General features: G+C 39.3%; 1 protein-coding gene across 2 annotated transcripts in view; it reads right to left on the reverse strand.

Annotated features, from left to right (window-relative positions):
• Nucleotides 1-41: 41 nt before the first annotated feature.
• Nucleotides 42-21153, reverse strand: part of SERPINC1 (serpin family C member 1) — a 28076-nt gene continuing 6964 nt past the window's right edge. The window contains exons 6-7 of one of the 2 annotated variants that reach the window (XM_065936082.1): nucleotides 20193-20257; nucleotides 42-660 (exon numbers count right to left, since the gene is read on the reverse strand). In XM_065936082.1, the coding sequence (XP_065792154.1) occupies nucleotides 490-660; nucleotides 20193-20257 (236 nt within the window). In that variant the 3' untranslated portion in view covers nucleotides 42-489. Of the gene's footprint in view, nucleotides 661-17037; nucleotides 17552-20192; nucleotides 20258-21153 lie in introns of those variants that run through there. The other variant, XM_065936081.1, reaches the window with a different exon arrangement.

Raw genomic sequence — 21153 nt, forward strand, 5'->3', positions numbered from 1 at the left:
AGGGGTAGGGGGCAGACCCTCTTCCCCTTTGGGCCATAAGTAACCAGCATCAGGGCCATGGACTGGTACTTAGATTCACGAAATGCCACATCACCAGATCAGAAGATGCTCCCAAGATGTTGCAAAACTAGAGCATCAGCAACATACACAAAAGCACTACTAGAGGCTCTTCCCCTCTTTCTTCCCACCTCACACTTGGAAAATAATCAAGCAAATCAACTTTCTAATTCAGGGATCAACAGCCTTGGTTTGTTAACTTTATAAAAGTTTTTTTAACAAAACAGTGATAAATGACCATTTCTCTACCAGTCATGTTTGAACACTGTACTTTGGTCCATATCACCCTGGTGGCTGTCATCGCCCAGGTATAAAACACAAAGCAGGAGCCTGGTCATCTGACCCAGCCAGCCACGAAAGAGAAGGAAGCCATCGTGATGGTGATGATAAGGGGGAGTTTCTCTTCTTCCTTCCCTGCCAGAACTTGCAGTTTCATATTTCAAGGGAAAAAACAAAGAATCCTGGTAGTTCTTTTTGTTTTGAAAGGTTAGACTTAATCTTTGCCCAGGCAGGACACCGGATACTTTGCCTGATTGTTTCACGTAAGCGGCCATCTTGGAGCAGTATTCTAATGGGCAGCATCATCTGAAGCACTTTAGGCACCTGCAAGTGAAATGAGCAGCGATGTGTTTACAATAGGTATTCCTGCCTTTGGGGGCTTGAGTGTTGTGTCAAGGAAGAAGGGAGCAAGGGAAGGAAGTGTTTTTGTTTGGCAGTTACTGAATATCAAATAACACAGAGCCAGCTGTACTGCAACTTCCCGATCAGTGTTTGTAAGCCATAATGCTTGCATATCTTCGGGTGTTAAGAAATGGCTCTAGTCCAGATGGATAAACGTGTAAGGCTGACTACCAAAGTTTCATCTAGTCTCTTTGGCTCCTAGTTTCACATAACAGCAATATTATACATCAAAAATGTCACTTTACAGTGAAATGAGCCTGGATTCTATTTTTAAATTCACAGGTCTCCATATTTGATAACTTTTATATGACGTTTTAAACATTTTTTCTGCAATATTGTGGTTGTAGAAATTCAATACTATGGTTCTTACTGCAACCACGGTTCCATTTCCTCCTGCATATGTGATAGTTTATATTTTCAGTCCAATAGAAGAACCTCACTAATCCATGTCTTGCGTCTGCAGACCTAGTAATTCATAAACCAACCGTTAGCAAATTGCTGGTGACTCCAAGAGCTTTGCTTTTTAATAATACACTACAGGGCATTTATCAGAAAACATCATGCACAATCATGTTGCAATAAATTGATCAAGGGGATCGATTTTAATCAGGTTTGGTTACTTAATCATTCCTAAGATTTTTGAAACTTCAAGGGACCTTTTTGGTAATTCTGAGTATTTCTGAGATTCTTAATCCAGCACCCACCGAGAGTCAGAAAGAATTTACCAAACTTAGAGCTTCAGATGCCCTGTCTTGCATGCAGAGAATGAAGGAGGATCATTAAGGGATGCAGGCAAGTAGATGCTTACAAGTTACAGTGCAAATAGAAAGGAGAAAACTCTCTGGCTTCTTGTAATTGATCATTGATTTCTTAGAGAGTATTTAAATACGTAGTGGTTTAAGAAATTGTTTTGGTACAGGGGCATAGATGATTGTAAAAGAGATTTGGGAGAGGGTTTGATCATGCCTGCACTGGTGGTGAGCCATTCATGAGAACATTAGTGGTGCGCCCCCTTCCTGAGAATGCTTTGGTTATGTGGAAAAGTGGGTAGGAAAGAATGGCCTTGCTTTGATGATCAGAAATTAGAATGCAGAGGGTAACTCTTAAGCAATCTGAGACCTGTACATATACATACAGCTGTACCATATCACTAGTGAATGGTTCTTTTTCTCTTCTGGAAAAACAGAATGCATCTTTTAACAGGAATGTAATGATGCTACTACTATTCGATTAGCGCCTACCCTTAAAAGTCATGTTGAAGCCATATTTTGTCTTTAGAAAACAGACTGTGGCATTCTCATTAGTTGGGCAACAGCATGATAGGGTGAAAACTGCCACCTTAGGCCGTCTTAGGGAGCAACTGTGCTCTGTGGCATGGAAAAAGTGGAGCTGAAATTAGACTGAAATCTTTAAAGAAGCATTTCAGCTGGCAGTCAAGGTTTTCGGTGGACAGATTCTGCCATTACTAAATAGGCAGGGAGGTGAGAGGTACAGAATATGCTGCTTTAGAAGGACTGTTTAAGCCTACCAAAAAAATGTAAGTCCATCCTACTTTTGAGAAGAAGTATGCTGGAAAGTTCTGTATTGCTTTGTTAGTTTTTTAGATGTTATATGAGAAAATAAGAGCTTTTAAAACTATTACCAAATTGTAAAAGTGAGGTGCAGTCATTTCTGTGAAGAGGAACTTCTGCAGCATTTGTCAGTACTCCATCCAGGGTGAGTAACAGACATTTTAAGTGAACTAGGGACTGTTTGATAGATGTGGAAATACTGTGAGGGTGTGATGGGTTATCCCCTCCTTTTTTATTCACTGCTAACAGGTTTTTGCTGTATCTATACTGTGAGTAGAGTGTTTCTCGGTCATCTAGGACCACTTCAGCACAATCATGTCTGCTGGTTCTCTCCTCTTAATTGGCCTAGTGCAGAGCCCTGAAATTCATGAAAACTCAAACCAGCCTAACTTTTAAACAGATTTAAGTTTCTGAAAACAATTTCTCCATTTTAGTTAGAAGAGATATTATTATTCTAAATAACTATCCAAGATTCTTATCCAGGTTCACTGTGACATTGTCCTAGTTCTTAGCTAACATCCTTGTAGGGACGTAGGAGTTAGTAGCATTCTATCTACATTAATGAATAACTCTATAGGTATGTGCACAGAGGATACCTCTCTTAAGGATATACTGAATGGACTTTAGCTAATGCTGAAAACTCATTACCAAATTTTAACTTGCACATGTCACCTTGTGAAGGGAACAGCATTAGCAGTGAGATCTAAATCATCATTAAATACTCTAATGCCGTGAAATAGCAAACACTGGGACTGTTTTCATTTGTTGAGTGGCCCTTAATAGCAAAGGAGCTACCTACTATTCTCAGCAGAAGACAAGAGATGACATTATCTACTTTCACTCTAAAAGGTACCTTTTATTTCCTCTCTCAGAATTCTGATACCAGTTTAAAATACGGCATTGGCATGAAAAGTAATACTGCTCTTCAGGCAGAAGGCTCTTTCTAGTGACTTGTTCTCTCTTTACTCAGAACCGTGTTTACCTCTGAAGAGTTGAGTTTCTGTGAGTTGCAAACTACCCCCTAGTTATTTGTTATACCAGAGGGTCAAAGCTAGTCTTGAATACGTAAGAATAAATTAGTTCCTGAAGGATAAAGATTGGAAAACAAGGGAGATAGCAGTTAAGGGAAGTTTTTGGTATTTTTTTAGTGTTTCCAGTTCCCTCTATATCATTGAAACAGGGTTTTCCAAAGATGGCATGACAATAGAAATAAACCATTTTCCTACTAACTTCATAGTTGAAATCTGACCTTGATTGGAACTGGTTTGATAGAAGAGTGAAATAGTGAACTTCATCCTTAATAGCTGAATAGTCTTTGGTCAGGAAATAACTTTTAAAAGGTTTAACTGTTTCTTAACACTAATTTTATTTTAACTGGTAAAAACAACATTTTGTTTGACTAGAATATCTAATTTAAAGAAATGAAAGCAATGAGCAATAGAAAGGAAATTAAATTTGAACAAAGATAAAAAGTCTTAGTCATAGTGGAAAGGCATTTAATCAGGGAGGAGTTGGAATCTTGGAAGTTTTTATTTTTTCAGCTGTAACAGGCATGTGGATTTTTTTGTTTTGTTTTTTCTCTTCCTCAGATGTTGTCCTTATCTGTGTATTCATTCATTCAGTATTTTGATTGCTGAGATTTAGAAAAAGAACAAGTAGCAATTAAGTCAGGTAAATCCCTCCATTTGAGAGGATGCCCTAAGGGGGCAAAGTATATCTCTAGGATTTAGAAATTAGATCAAGATTCAGCAAACCACAGTCCCCAAGCCAAATCCTGAGGTCACCTTTATGTATAAAGAAAATGGTAGTGGAAGAGAGCCACACCTATTCATTTAGGTATTATGACTACTTTGTACAGTCATTGCAAAGTTGACAGAGACAGCATGGCCTGCTGTCTGGCTCTTGACAGAAAAGGTTGCCAAGTCCAGAATTATTAATAGATTCGAAAGAATTACACCATCCCCCTCAATTTGTCACTCTTGTCATTTTGCCTTTATAACAGGTTGATTGAGGTTTTAAGTTTGTACTGCCATGTATGCATCAGTTTCTTGAAAGAGGTTGCCATCTTTTTCTAGATCCTTGTCTCATTTATGCTCCTTCTTGAATCCCATTGCATTAGAGCATTTAGAGCAGGCCTTATGATTTGTCCTTGCCTTTAAGGTAGATGGCAACCCACTCCAGTATTCTTGCTTGGAAAATCCCATGGACAGAGGAGCCTGGTAGGCTGCAGTTCATGGGGTCGCAAAGAGTTGGACATGACTGAGCGACTTTACTTACTTACTTAAGGTAGATTAAGTTGAGGATGGTAATTACAGATTTAAGAAAGTAATTTTTAAAAATAATTCCCATAAAAAAATAATAATTCCCATAAATGATAACATACGGTTAAATGAATACCATGTTTAGAGAAAATACTGGGGAAGAGAACTAATGTTTTTATAAATAAATTTTGCCATTTCTCTAAGTTAACATGATGATGGCAAGAATGGATTTATTCCCACTAGTATTAAAATTAATTTCTCTTAAGAATAAGGGGTTTGATTCCTATCCAAAGTACTGTTTTTCTAGATTAGAAACTACCCATTTCTTTATTATAAATCTTCATTTTAATTTACTCAAGTAAACTCACTCTGTTCTATATGGAGTAGTAAAAAGCCAAAATCTTCCTTTTTAAAAAAAAAGAAAAGAATATTTTATAACTTAAAACATGTGAAGACTTAAAGTTCTTTTTAGAACTATCTCCCAATTTCTGTTATTGTTTGTAATTCTCAGTATATATTGGGACATTATATATTTGCTTTGTGAATGTTCATTCTTACTGTTCAATTAGTTTATTTATGCCAGATGTGGAAAAGTAAATGGAAAATGTTAGAATGATAATAAACATAATTCCTTGGAAGAGGAAAGTATAAAGGCTCCCCATCTGTAAACAGTGCATGGACCTCTGAGTTAAACTTATCTGGGCAAAGAGTTCTAGGCCACGGTCATACAGTGCAGTGAGTTTGAGTCTTACTTTGTTGTGATTTCTACCAACACATGTAAAGTTTGGATGAGTGACCTGACCGCATGCATATACAGCACCTCTTCACTATACATTTTATTCTTAAGGTTGCCTTTTTCTAAGTTGGAAATTAGGTTTTATATGTTATACCCTCCGAATAATAGATAACCTTCATCTAGAAGGTTCCAGAATATTTGCATAGGTCAGATCTGCTTTGTCTTGGAGCACTTGTATTAATAATGAGTTCTTGAGATTTTAGAGTGCTGTTTTCCTGGTTAATTTGGGATTCCAGTTAATCTAGGGTATAGGACTTGGGAAAGAAATTGTATTTAGGTAGTCCAGTGAATCATTTGCATATACCTCTATTTGAGGTCTTGGTAAAAGATGTCATTTAAATAAGAATCTGTTGAAAGTAATGGAGTTTGCCAAGCATTATGATTTCTTTGATAACTATTAGTCTTAATGTGGTTTCGCCTCCTTTGCTTTCTCGTGTCTTTCTGTTTTTCACTCTTCTTATTAAGTGGTGCTTTTCCTAGGACCAGTCTTTTTATTTTGCATTAAGTAACTTTTCTTGCTCAGGACAAACCAGAGTTGGATAGTTTCATACTTTCAAACCTGACTTAATTACATTCCAAAAGATGTAATTGTTGATAGGAACAGTGAAATCAAAACCTGCAAGATATCTGTACAGACTGTCTGGTTTTGTGTAGGCGGACTGTCTTTTCCCTCAATTGTGAAAAACAGCAGTGACTTAGAAGGCAAGCATTGCCAGAAGCATGCATTATGTTCACGGAGGGTTCACATATAAATACATTTCTTATCTTACATCTTCCCCGTGATCTGTATAATAAATACCTCTCATCGTAAAGTAATTAAGAAAGGTCCATTAGCTCAAATAGTGGAAGCTTTAAACGCAAAGCTTAGTTAAGCAGTTAAGGGGGGGAAACCACTTTTCTAATGCTTGCTTTTTTATGTTGACTCAGTAAGTCCTGTTAAGGAAACTAGAATTCACCACCCACTTAAGATATTTGTTCAGCATCTCATATGACCAACAGCACAATTTTATATACTGTGAATCTTAGAATCTGAATTAATCCATAGTGCTGGAAGTCAAAGTATGTATCTCATGGGGAAATGTTTCCTATCTTGTGAAATCACTTATATGGCAGGTAGCAAGAGGAGAATCTGTTCTATTAAGTACATTTTCGTTCCATTAACTAATTTTTGGTACCAGACAGTGTGCTTGGAATTTGTATAGCAAAACTGATTTTATACATAGTTTAGATGTGGCTTCCTGTACTTGAGAGTATTAAACCCACTTGGTTAGAGGCTGGTATCCGTGTTTAAAAGCCCTGAGGGTCAAAAAGAAGGGGACGGAATTAACCACACTAAGTGCTTTAGAGACATAACTGCAGTTAATTCTCAAAATAATTCTCTGAGGTAGTAACAGAAGTAGCTAAAAATTACTGACTTTGAATGTTAACTATGTGTTAAGCACAGTTTTATGTGCCTCACATTAATTAACTCTGCTACTCCTTATGATAAACACATTAGAGTAGATGCTGTTACTATCCTCACTTTAAAAAGAAACCAAAAAAAAAAAAGAAACTGAGACCCAGAGAGGTTGATCTAGACAGTCTTTCACTAGACTTGACACTCTTAATGGACTGTGTTGGCCTTTAACAGGTATAATTATACCATATTTTATAGATGAGGAAACTGTTGAGCCTAAGATTACATGATCGATAAATTGCAGAGCCAGTATTTACCAATCTGATTCCAAAGCCCAGACTATCTCCAGTACATCAGGTTAACTCTGTTTACTTAACAGAGTTGTAGTGAACTAGAATATACCATAGCCAATAACAGCACTGCTTTTAGGGAACTTTTAATTCAGGAATAAGTGATTGGAAGGTTTCTCCAAGAGATAATGCAGATGTTTTCGAGCAGATGTTGAATGGTGAACGTTTTCTGGAAATACTGCCCACCAATTTAGAGGAGTCCCCCTTTGGGTGGTTCTAATTGTGAACAACTGCTTGAGTTACTACTACCAAGGCAGAAATTGAAAGATAGCATTCCAGTTACCTGTTGCTATGTAATGAACTCTCTAAAATCTCAGTGACCTAAAACAGCAACTGCTTTATATATTTCATAATGTTGTGAATCAGAAATTCGGGAAAGGCTTGTCTAGGCAGTTTCATGTTCCCTGTGGTGATGATTCAGGTCATCTGATGGTATTCAGCAGGTGGTTGGACTGGTCAGGGTGTCCAAGGTGAGCTCACCGTCCTGACACCTTGGTAGAGAGGACTGGAAAACTAGGCCCAGCAGGCCTCCTCCCCGTCTCTGGAGCCTTGGGACCCTCCATCTGATCTCTCCATCAGAGTAGTCAAATTTAGGAGATGGCAGCTCAGGCCTCCCAAGTCCTCTTCAAGGCCAGGCCCAGAGCTTTCATAAGAGTCATCACCACACACCATTGGTCAGAGAAGTCACTGGTCAGCCCAGATTTGAAGGGAGAGGAGATACCTTACCATTTGATGGAAGATGTGTCAAGGATTTGAGACCATCTTTAATCTGTTACAGGCAGCAGTAGGTGTTTTGGATTTGTCTTTTAACTTGTGTGTTCATTTAGGTCAGTTGTTTGTGCCATAAGAAACCATTTCTTCTACAAGCCATGGGTTAGAAGAAGTTAGAAGGAGAATGAAACAAATACCTGGAACAGATTTCATTAGCTTCCCACCCCCAAGTTTCACTTACAGCAAAATTTCCATGTTTTCTTTTGTGCACGTTCCAAATTGTTGCATTTGCCTTTCTTTTTTTTTTTTTTTTTTTCCTGTGAAGCAACAGTAACTGTCAATTCTAAACCAGAAGTAATCTACAGAGGGAGTAAAAACCTTGCTGTTACAGACCTTGGTTTATTAGAGATGTCAGCTGTAGTTCATTTTCAAATAGGCAAAAACTCCTGTGGTGTGGAAAATTCAAATGGCTGCTAAATCTGTTTCAACAGGAGTTTCTGTTAAGTGGCTAGATGGATTATATTTTTGACATAATTGAAAATTTTGCCTACATATACTACATCTTTGTTCTGTGCTCAGTCTCTCAGTTATGTCCAACTCTTCGCAACAACCCTTTGGACTGTAGCCCACCAGGCTCCTCTGTCCATAGGGATTCTCCAGGCCAGAATAACGAGTGGGTTGCCATTTCCTCCTCCAGGGGATCTTCCGGACCCAGGGATCGAACCCTCATCTCCTGTGTCTCCTGCACTGGCAGGCAGATTTTTTACCACTGAGCCACAGGGGAAGCCCCCTACCTATCTTTACTGCCACCTCCGGCACAAATTTGTGCTGGAGAAGAGGTTCATTCCATTTATATTACCTTCCATTTTGGAAACTCTGTTGCTCCATTTTATAGTTGTTAATCCTCTAAAATTATCAGTTGCTACTGGCTTCTGTTGACTGAAATGACAGATCATTTAAGTGTTATGATTTGGGGTTAGATTTGTCAAGTTTAGGATGCTTTACCTCCTGCTGGCTTATAAAAGGACTTTTATTGCTTTCAGAAGAAATAAGGGCAAAGAATAAATTCTGTTGGAAAAATGATCATCCCCAAATCATCTTTCTAAGAGAAGAAAGGTTTGGTGTTATCTATCCATTCTATCTGCAGTGGTTTCTTGGAGAGTTAGTTGTGAGGGCTTCTTGTTGGTCTATCCTAATTAGATCATATAGTTGAAGGGATCTCTGTTCTCCGGTCAGGCCTCAGGAATTACAAATACAGGAAATAAAAGGGGTACTCAGGGCTGAAAACTTTAAATTAATTTAGGACTCTAGAAGATCCTGGGACAGGAAAAAAGGACTTTGGCATTTGTGGTTGAATAACCAGGTATGGAATGTTTGAGTCATTTAGGCATCCGTATTAATTAGATTTTTATCATACAATGATTGGGGCAAATTTTGATGAATAAAAATCAGTGAGCCTTAACATTTTCCACTCTGCTGTACCTCAAAGTCTGCCCATTATAACAGAGAAAACCTTTGAAAATATATTCCCAGGGAATGAAAAATTGATTCTAGGTACTTTTGCTCTAAGCATCTTCGCCATAGACATCTCTGCTGCAGGCATTTTCACCTTAATTACTAATTCACTGCAAGGCAATTTTCCCATAAAAGATAAAATAGTAAAAAATAAAAGAGGGATATTAAAGAGGACATAATGAAACATGATAAATGAATGACAGTTTTTTTTAAAAAACTTGAAAGCAAATTACAAAATATTTGAATACATCTAAAATGTGTGTAGTTCATGGCAATTCTGCACAAATAACTGATTTTCATATTTTGTGTGTTGTACCTAAGCAGTTGTCTTCCAGGTCTTTCATTCTTAGTATTGAGTATTTTGATCATCTCCTCATCAGCATTGTGCATTTTCTTTTTTCTTAAACTTCTTCCTTCATTGAGAGAGGTGTCAGTTTCCAAATAACCAGGATGCATATTCGTAACCATGCTTTGTATCACATCGTGAAAGCCTCTGCACTATTGTTTGTTCTTGGCATCTTGTCATATGCCTGTTCATACTTTCCATAGTTGTATAGGAAATGTGGGTTCAGCTCTGCACCTTTGAGACTTTTGGCCTGTTTATCCTCCAGTGTAGTTTGTTTCAAAATAAGAAACCAACTCATGGGGCCAGTCATCATTATCCGTCAGTTCAGTAAAACCATCAGTAATGTCACTAACTGGGAGACACGCCTGTCAAGACCAAACTATCAAAGCAAAAACTGTTATCCAGTTATTTTATCTTTTGTGGCAAAATTGTCTTAATGGCCAAATAGTCATGGTGCAAAAATGTTTGCAGCAAAGAAGCTCATAGCAAAAATACTGGTTACTTGAAAAATCTTTGATAATCTATGAAGATGCCTCTCGTTCGGTGTCTTATAGCCCTTTGGGCCCTCCTCTAGATTCTCTGACTCTTAAATTTGAAATCATCTGGTGGTTGCACAAGAACTAAATACAGTTGACTCTTGAACAATGTGGGAGTTAGGGTGCAGCCCTCTGCAAGTGGAAAATCTGCCTGTATCTTAATAATTGGGCCTCTGTTTCTGAGGTTCCTCTGTATCTAGGGATTCAACCAACTGCTGGAGGTGTAGTAATGTAGCATTTACTATTGAAAAAAACCTGGGTATAAGTGGACTCATGCAGTTCAAACCTATGTTGATCAAGGGTCAACTGTACTATGGTCTCAAGTTGAAAAAGAGGACAAAGAAGAAAGGGAACCTGTAGATTGACAAAATACTTATTTTTTCTTTTCAGCATCGTAAGTCTAAACCATTAAAGCTAATAACAATTACCTGAGAAATTCCTATGGTTTAGATTTCTGCATTTAGCACATCTTAAAGCAGATGTTTTTGACATATTTGAAGATGATCTACTGAGTTTCCTGTAAATTAACAGAATCCTAACTCTAGTGGTTCTTAAAGAGCCGTTGCAAAAACAGAATTACAACACAGGGAACAAAGCTTAAAATGTGTTTCCTCTGGAAGCCAAGATGATAAAGCAGGGGTCACTAAGAGTGTGGCTGAAATCCACTTCGAGAATGGCTATCAGTCAGATAGCAAAGATATGTAAAATTTATATGGTATTTGCTATTTTTACAAAAATTATTTTAAATCATGTAACTTGAAAAGGGAGCCTTTTTTCTTTTTGGAAAAGTGGGCCAATAAAAATAACACTAATATAATTCAATTGTATATGCATGTGCATTGAACACAGAGTGGTATACTAAAGATAGTTCATGCAAATAACTTTTGTGGGAAGTTTGGCTATTTTCTTAATATCTTTTTTTCATAAATGTATGTTTATAAATATATTTACTCATCCACTATAACCTTGGTAGCTTTAGAAGCATTTTGTTAGCTGTATCATTGATTATAAAAATCAATTTCTTGGCATAGTAGGCTATGAGAGCTTTTAGTTGCTTTGTTTGTATTTTGGCTAAGAAAATTATTTCTCGCACTTTGTATTTATAAAGATGTTATAACACTTTGCACCCACTTAGCGCAGCTGTTCTTTAGCGACAAAAGATGTAGGCGTTAAAGTGAAATGTATGTTTAGAAGCCTGGCAAAAGGAGGGCTCTCAAAAGAACAAATTTGGCTTGAATCTACCAGAGAAAAGCTGGGGGTTAATATAAAATTTAGGTTGAAAATATCTGTTGGAATAGGTGTGCAGTCACTGCAAGTTGCAATATCATTATAAATTGCCCGCTATATGTTTGTGATTTTATGCATGTGTGTGAGAAAAAGATGTCTGATGAAGGCAGATAAGTTAGTGTAGAAAATTCTACCTCCCATTAAAGACAGAATATTCCAAGTTTGCCCTGTAGCTCTTTACGCAGGAGGCTGGATTCCTCAGCCACTGTCCACCTCATTCTCTTTTGTACTCGCTTTAGCTCCTCTACCTCTGAGCACTTGGCTGCAGACAGTGTAGCTTTCTGTAGCAAGCACAGGAAAGCCAGACCCGAAATAGAGAGGCCACAGTATCTCACTTCTCAATGTCATCTTCACTTGTAAATGTTTGGTTTTGTTGCCCAAATCAGTGTCAGAACACTTGGGTTTAGTGCTTTTATCCACTGGCCTCTGTTTGGCAAGAGTAGCCCTTGGAAGTGGAGTTTTTCTGCTGTTTTTTAAAGATGCACTCAATTCCTTTTAATGATGTGAAAATTTTGTTTGAATCCTGAGCTTTTTTTTATTTTTTAATTGCCATTTGCAGCCCATTTTGGGGACTGGAATATCAACCATATTTTCCTGATGTTGAGCCTTCTGCCAGTATCTTGACATGCAGTTTTGCATGACCTGGATGGTTGGATGACCTATTTTGCTTTTAGACACTCTGAAATTCTTCTCTTTATAATGCCAAGAATGTTATAATAGTTAGGATGGCCTATTGTGGGTGTCAGGAAATTCAGTTTCGGTAGTAAATGCCACTAGGCAGACCACCTAATCTTTAAATGCAGTTGGAGCATTCAGCTGATTTGCTCCTGGGGGCACACTAGTCCACTGAGCCAAATCAGGTTACCTAGCTTTTGAACATTTGTTACAGTTGAGAAAGGACTTTTGGGCCTTTCAGAAATATCCCGGAATGCTTTCCACCTTTTCATCCAAAGGCCCTGGTTAGATGTCCAAAGGCTGGTTGTGATGTCCAAACAGGGACTCGCGCTGGTTAGGAGTGTGAAAACGAGAGAGTGATCCATTTGCAGACTTTTGAGAGTTTCACATCCATGTTTTAGGTACTAACTGATTAAGTGTTTACTTTCCTGTTGACTGGATAGGGCAAGTGACAGTACTGACGGTGTGAAATTCCAAATTCAATAAGCAGTACTCATTGGTGACGACTGATGTATTAGTCGTCTAATAGTAACCTTCATCTGTGTAACAGTATGAATTCTGTAAGGAGATGAGATACTAAAATCATGTGAATCTATTCACCACAGCTATCTTTTTTCTAACTATAGAATAATTGTCAGCCTATAAGCCATGCTACTAAAAACCTAGACTCAGGAATTAACTCCTGCTTAGGAAAATTCTTCCTTCTGGCTTATCTTTTATTTGTGCCCAGTCTTGGCCTAGAGCTGTCCCCAGCTGTTTTGCTACAAACACATACTTAAGGTGCAGTCTTACCTAAGTCAATAATATACTGTCAGCCATGCAGTCTGTTTTACAGCCAAAGTGATTTATTGAAATGCAAAACAAAAAAAGTGAGAGATGCCTAGGTCATTTCTTGGAGGCATGTTGAATCAATCTATGAATCTGGGAGGAAGCATAGAGTCTTATCTTCTATCTGGCTTGGGTGAACAGTGACTTGAATGCTTTCTGTTAAAATACTACAGAGCTAGTTGACCTCGACAAGTAGTTCTCAACTTTGGCTGCACATTAGAATCACCTGGGGCTTTTACAAAAGTCCGTCTGGTGTCAGGGTGGGGCGGTGGGGGGAGTGGGGGGTGGCTTTAAAAGCTCCTCAGGTGATTTTAATGGGCAGCCAAGGTTGAGAATCATTTTCTAGGTAGTCTGGAATGGTCTGTGGCAGCAGAACCTTCACCCGGTTGTCTTTTGTCATAGGTACCTTTATCAGTATCACAGGCATGGCTTGGAGTTTAAAACTTAGCGTGGGCCAAGGCTCAGGTGGTAAACTGGACCATCCATTTGTCCTCAGAGTCATTCAGTAGAGAGCTGTTGCCATGCACCCACTTTCCTCTCTGTACCAAAGCCTGAACAAGTCAGCAAAAGACATTATCTGAGTCTGCTCCCTAGAATCCGCTTTCCCTTTCACATGTGATTTAAGTGGAGATTTTTAGAACTCTGCTAGCTAAAATAGAGCACTTGAACTTATTAAAAGAGCCAGGCCTAAGCCACCTAGGGTGATTTTTATTTGTAAAATAATCAGGTAGCCTTGTTAAAGTTAATGAAGATATAGAAGGGTCCTTCCTGGTGTGATGGTCATGTAGTTGATTATTTGTCCCTTAGCCTGTCTTCTAAGTGGGATTTCAATGTACAGTGACTTTTGCTTTTCCATGCTCTTTTGTGAATTAAATGCACTAGCTAAGGCGTAAATATTTCTGAGTTTTATATGAAATGTGAAATGAATCCTTTTAGCAGCTTTGTTCCAGGATGTCAAAGACTTAACCCAGTAATTCCCAAACAAGTTTTCATATCGTTGATTCATTCACCCACCCAGGTGTAAAATACCTACCGCTGGCAACCTCAGTGTGGTAATGGGGAGAGCAGGACTATTTGATTATCCTTTAAAAAGTGAGAGCCGCCATTCAAACTAATAAATTGCCAAGTGATTTCTAATTCATGAAGGAAATTTGTGTTTAAGAGCAAGTTCAAACATGACGGTCTCATCTGAGAGACTGCTGGCACTGTGGAAACTTTCATTCCTATGCTGCCTGCAAATAATCAGTGATTTAAATCTCAAATAGGTTGTGTGTTTGAGAAGAAACAAGTGGGTGGAAGGAAAGATTCTAAGTGCAGAGGACTGAATTAGCATCAGACTCTGACATTTCATTAAAATAACATTTAGGCCTGACTTATTTGCTTAGCATGTATATGCTGCAGTGTCAGAAATGCCTCCTATGCCTTAGAAGATCTGAGAAGGCTTCCTTACGTTGGGTGGAATAGAAAAGCAGTAGCCTTTGAGACTTGTCTGCATCCAGAGAGTAGCCCATTAGGGTTCTCATACTGAGAAACCTTGTAGAGTACTGTGAAATGTTGTTGAACTTTATGCAGATCACATCGCACTGGATTTTAAGATTTAGGGGAAGGAGAGTAGAGGAGAAGGGGGAAGTAATGGTAAAGTATATATATATATATATAAACTTGTACTATATTTTACACAACTAATGAAACAAATTCCCTATCAGGAATTCTCTGTCAGGACTGAATTCAGCCAAATTCTTCTATCCTACTGATTGGCTTGCTGATTCCTCTTAAACCTCTTAAGAAATCCTTTCTGAAAGAGCTAAACAGAAACTGGTCTGACTGCAGTTTCTCCACCCTGCCCCATTCCCTTACTCAAAAGAAAAACATACCCAAACAATAGGCAAAAAAAAAAGGCTCAGTATGTTAACTTCTCATCCTTTATGGTCTGTGTTCACTGTCGTAGCCTATTGCATTGTTTTGCAATATAATGGCAGAACTTAAATAGATCTGCCACATGAGTCAGGAACCACTGGCTTCTCCTTTAAGAAATCTTAACATCAGAACTCTCAATTTTTGGCTTCTCAGCACAAGTGAATAAAGGGAGAAGTACATTGAAGGAGCACTTAGGGAATTCCCTGGCCACCCAATGGTTAGGGCTTCAAGCTTTCCCTGCTGAGGGCTGGGGCGCACTCCCTGGTTGAGGAACTGATAGGCTCCAGCAAGCCACTTAGATTTCCTGGCTTCTCATCATTTCAGGTGGGACCCACTCACGCTCTGTGTCTGAGAAGAGAAGACAGAGGGTTCAAAGATAGAAAAGTCAATGTAGCCGAAATGTGGTCTCCTTCAGATGGACGTAGTCTCAAAGACGTCTGTCCAGCTGTTCTCAATGGTGCTCACACGATGGGTGACAGCTGTCTCCCATCTTCCCGTCCCTGGCACTGTGCCTTCCCACTGGTCACTGTGAAAAGCAGATCACACTGGACTCAGAGGCCAGAATCCAGGACGATTTCCCCCTTCTCATCACTTCTTCATACAGCTAATAATGTAGCATATACTTCTCTTGGGAAATTCTTGGGTTTGCCCCCCACCCCAAGAAATAGTAAAGCATTTAAAGGAAAAGTAAGATTTTGGTGGTAGCTATCAAAGAGATGACAGGAACATTTTAGCTTCCCCTCAGATGATATTTATTCATAGCAAGGACCAACTATGCCTCCTCATCCTCAGTTTCTAAGGATAGCATAATATTTCTAAGCAACAAAGTTATCTAACATTTTTTTTCACAACTTGTTAATCAAGGATTCATATTAAAACCGACAATCAGTTTCTAAAATGTTATTATCCCTGAAAGGGAATGAGATAAGAGTTTTTAACTAGAAGAACCTGTTTTTTTTTCCCTTTGAAAAAACTAACACTTGAGGTTTGTGTCTTTTGTCTGCAATGATTACTCCATAAAGATGTCTCAGAACAGTCAGTGAGCCAAGGCTAGCACTCTGACGCCCCTGAGGGTGCTGGACTGGGTTTGTACATCTTATTTCCTTAGAGAATATCTGTTTTTATTATGCCCTTAACTATAGATACCTATATATAGGAGTAGGATTTTCACCCCACCCTCTTTTAATCATTATCACTTAAGTGTAAACCACACCTCACCCTACCCCCACTTTTACTGAAAAAAAATGCACTTTAATTCCTAAGGAGAGTGGCTGTTCCTGGCCCCGAAGCCAGATTACTTCAGGAGGAGAGTTGAGGAGGGAGAACCCTCTGCAGACCCTGTGAAATTAACCAAATTCCTTAATGTAAACACACAAGTCAACCATTTTTAAACTGCCCCCACCCCCAGCCAAAGGGCAAAAGAAACAACCAAATGGAAAAGTTCAAAATGCCTACCCTAATTTGAGATGTTTCACTGGGGGATATCCCCAATATTATTTTCTCAGCTACCAAATTATCAGAAACTTGAGGGTGATTTTGTGGGAGGCTAAGACTTTTTTTTTTTTTTTAATGAAAAGGCCAAGTGAGTCACACAGGCTATAAAATACGATCCTGATTTGTGTCATTTCTAAATATTAGATTCGTTCTCTCCCTTAATTTGACAGGTGTTCTCAAGTCTCTCCTCCTGTAGATTCTGTCCTTCCCCTGATGACAAGCCAATAGTTCTTGGTGGGGTTGCATGTCTCCTAGAGCCCCAGGAGCCCTGTTGTGTCGGGGGAGGGGGGAGGGCAGGAGGGTGGGCAGAGACTGGGGTTGGGGGAGGGAGATTCAGAGAAAGAGTGAAGATATATGGGTTTATATAAACATATTTAAAGCAGTTTAGCAAAAGCTTTCTCGTTGAACAGCTTTAAGAACAATGTGAATGAAATCTTAGCAACTTGGTTAGTAATTTGAAAAGTCTATTAATGTATACTTGAAATTCTGTTTGTATAAAAATACATTTTCCTCTTTATTTTAACACTGTGTAAAAGAACATTATGCATGTGAGTGGTTTGAGAATTAAATGATTTAATATTCAGATTTGCATCTCTGTCTCTTCTGTATTACAGAGATTAAGTCTCTTTAAACTTTGGGAATTTTTTTTTAGTATAAAGGGATTATCTAGATTTCAAGCTCCCCCTGCCCTCTCAACATGCCTACTGCCTTTCAAGATGAAGTAGTAACATACCTCCCTCCTTCACTTTCCTGACCTAGATGTGTTCACCCGTAGAGAAGAGTTGAAAGCGCCATTACACCAAGCGCCCAGCAGCATCTCGATCCATTTCTCCTTTCCTTGCCTTCATTTCACATGGCAAAGTCCATTCATAATTGTCAGATAAGGGAATAGTTTTATTTATTTTTACTTGTATTCACACACCAAAATAGGAAGAAGTACAAAGGATAACATTTTAATTAACACAAGGGTTGGCTACTCTGCCCATGAATATAATAGTGTTCAGAGCAACTTCCCTGATGAGAACCAGGAAGGGCCTGTTGGCCTTGAAGGTCACCCTGTTCGAGTTCAGCGAACGACCAGTGATGCTAATGACGGTACTTGCTGCGGCTTCACTGCCTTCCTCATTTACCTGCAGGTCAAATGGGAAGCAAACTGCCACGTTAGCTACTCTGCAGCTCATTACAAGCAGGTACACCATCCATGGACACAGCAATTCCTCAAAAATGCCATTTATTTTCTAGTTGAAAGGATACGAGTTAGATCAGATCCCCTCTAGAACCTTACTTTTAGTCTTTCTTTCATCCACTGAATACTGATGTAAGACTTGTATTCATCCAAGCCTTGTGCTGAAAGTAAGTGCCAGGGTCCATTCAGATACTCTCTGAACCAGAAATTTGGATGTACACAAGGATGTCACATTTCTGGCTGGCAACATTGTACATGATACTGAACTCTGTACTAAAAGACTTGACTCAAAATTAGAGCACCATAGTTGAGGTAGTTCCACTTTGGACCATCAAGATCCTAGATAGAACTACTGTAAACAGCCATTCAGGAGCTAGGGCCTGTGAAAAGAGGAGGATTCTCTAGCTGAATGAGATGAATATTTCCCAGAGCAATAGATTGAAAGGATGGTGTTGGAACTTACTGATAAGTAGAACTGCCACAGATCTGGCGGGAGATGGCAGATTCCTTAAGAAATTTTGCTTGGACACCTAGAATGTCACTAAAACTCTGTCCCCGCTTCTAAGGAAAGCATTTCAGATCCTTGAGCTTTGAGAGAACCTGGTTGATGATTTTTCCTTCTCCTTTCTACACATGCTATCTAATTCACGATCATTTCAGCACTAAGAGCAGACGAGCTTTTGTAAGACCAGGGCCCTTTTACTCAAATCAGATTCCGGTTTTCAGTGGCTTCTCAGGAGACTGACAATCAATTAGGGTCCTTGTGTATAGGGTTCCCAAGAGCCATGGAGGAACCTCGCATCGTTGTTTAGTGGGCTCAGGTAGACAAAATGAAACAGAACTTTTGCTGCTTCTTGATCGTAACTCAAGGCCCTCGTGGAGGTCTGAGTTGACCACTTCCATTTGAGGTCTGTGGAAGAAGACCCTCAGTCATAGTTAAAATCCTGAGGACTCATCTTCTCTTGCCATCTAAATGTTATTTCTTCTATAATCAATATGGCTTCAGTGTTGTTTTCACTTCCAAAATCATTAATCCAGTATTCATATAAAATCCCCTGTTCTGACCTCAGTATCTTTTAAGATATATATCTTTCTACTCTTGCTTTGGTCCTACAGGTCTCTATTGCTCTACAGAATATAGTCCCACACTGAGGATTTTATTGCCTAGCCCATTGCCTGTCTAACCTAACTCCTGCTATCGTATGACCTAGACAATTAAAATATCTTGGTAGGAGACCCACTCTAAACTTCCATTTCTTTCGTCTCACTGAACCCAATGAGCATTGCCTTCACTTCAGCAAACCAGCCCATGGCTGCACTTTGAACTTGCCCTCTCTCAGAACATCTCGACCTTTGAAATTATAATTACATTATCCTCTCAGACTATAACCTTCTGTTTTTTTCCAACTATCACATTTCCTCACTCCCATTACAATTACCCTGGCTTTTTCCTGTCCCTTGATCCTTCCACTTTCCTCCTAATGACATATTCCCCACTGAGCTTGGACTCTACGACTATATTTACTAGCACCATGCTCTGAAATCTTTCTCTTTGACCACAATCTTCTCTTTGAGATTCCTAAATTTTATGACCTCTAACATTGTCCTATCTCATTTCCCTCACAGCCTGGGTCCCCCCCAGAATAGTCTACATAAGTGGTTCCCAAACCTGCATGCACATCAGAATGAGGAGCTTTGTAAATATACAGATGCTCAGACCCTGAGTCAAGCTCTCTAGGCAACTAACGGTATTGGTCCATAGTTTAGTATTTGTTTTAAGAGCCAGAAGTTCTAGAGGCTTTACACAGCTCTTACTCCAGTAAACGTTTCCATGGGCCTCTTAGTTGGGGCAGCACTGGGTTAAGCAATATTGAACCATTTTCCTCACTGTGGAACTGCTCAGACATCAACACTCCAATGTGCATTGATTCTCTGTTAATTTCCCTAGAAGAGGATATACATTTATTTGACACCTAACTTTTTATTATCTGCAGTGTAGTCTAGAGTTCTAGTTTTCTGGAACACATTGTAGGACGCTACAATGATGGTCTACATTCACCAGCTCTCCTTTCTTACTTTCCATTTGCTCTTCAGTCATTACCATTAGGATGTGCCCCCACTACATTGTCCAAATGCCTTAGGCAAAAGTCACCTACAGTCACTTTTCAGTCTACTTACTAGATGCTTTCCATTTTCTTAAAACTCCTTCCTGGGTTTTCATGAGCTCATCCTCTCCTGGTTCTCCTTTGAATGCCTTTGCTGGCTGCTTTTCTGGTATCACCTTCACCTTAGTGTCTGTGTTCCCGGGAGAGGTAGCGGATGGAGGGTGGAACAATTAGACCATGAGGACGTCAAGTCAGAGTTATGTTGTAGAGGAGAGCACTATAGACCTGGGACACTGGAAATATGCCTTTTATCACAGTTGTCACCTACTGTTCAAACATCTGCTGTCTACACCGGAAGAGTCAATGAAGGAATGACTCCAGAGTTACTCATCATAGGAGATACTGATATATTGAATAATAAAGCAGCATGGTAACAAAAAAGCAAGCATAAGAAGAGAGAGCGGAGAGAGGTATACTTACCTCAAGAAATGCCTTGTGGAATGCATCTGAGACATAGAGGTCGTTCCGACCTTCTGCAACAATACCTAGAAGATCAGAGAAGGATCTGTGAAATGAGGGAAACTTGGCTTCAATCCACAGAGAGGAATTCAGTTTGGATTAAGAGGTCTTTTGGGACTTTTAGAAAAATAGAAATCCTGGACCCTCTCCTAATGATACCTTCAAAATACATACATGTTAAAAATAATAAAATACTTTGGGTTTATTCAACCTGGTTCCTGTGAAGTTAATCTGGTGCTTTAGCTCATGGGGGGTTGGGGGTTGAGGCTGAGGACTCTGTTCTTAAAGAAACGCTCACTCCATCTAGTAGCAATGTCTTTCCTTCAGGGTGACAACACCTTGAAAAAAGGGTGTGGTTCTGAGACCTAGTTTAAAGACAGCCCATTACAGGTGAATCCACTTAACTAATCTTGTAAACTTCTTTTTAAAAATGAGATGTTTTAGTGCATAGTTTTCAAGAATGGTGTGTTGGAAAAACCAAACCAACTTAACACTATCATTAGAGTATCAAAACTGGGAAGGCTTAACTGCGTCTGTCCATGTGACCTTAGAAAACACAGAAGCCCTTTAGAATTCAGGAAGGGCTATTAAATGTCAGCGACACCTCTTTGGTGGGAGTCGGATGTCCTTGGCTCTTAATCCCGTCTGTCTCTTTGCTCTGGACTCTCTGGTGGTTTTCAAGTTCCTCTCTACCTCGTCCCACCTCTTCTATCAGTTACAGACTCCAAAGGTTCCAGTGCCAGCTGGGCCCATGGAGACCCAAGAGCCAGCTTCCTCTCGTACACAGGAGAGAACTGATCCCCTGAGAGGGAAGGGATTCCCCTAAGTTGGCAGTAGGACTGGGATTAGAATCCAGGTGTCCTGACTCCCTCTTGTCTACTCCTTCCCCGTCTCTTCCACCTTTGGTCAGACAACTCTGAGG

Source organism: Muntiacus reevesi, chromosome 5 (genome assembly GCF_963930625.1).
Source record: "Muntiacus reevesi chromosome 5, mMunRee1.1, whole genome shotgun sequence".
Lineage (NCBI taxonomy): Eukaryota > Metazoa > Chordata > Mammalia > Artiodactyla > Cervidae > Muntiacus > Muntiacus reevesi.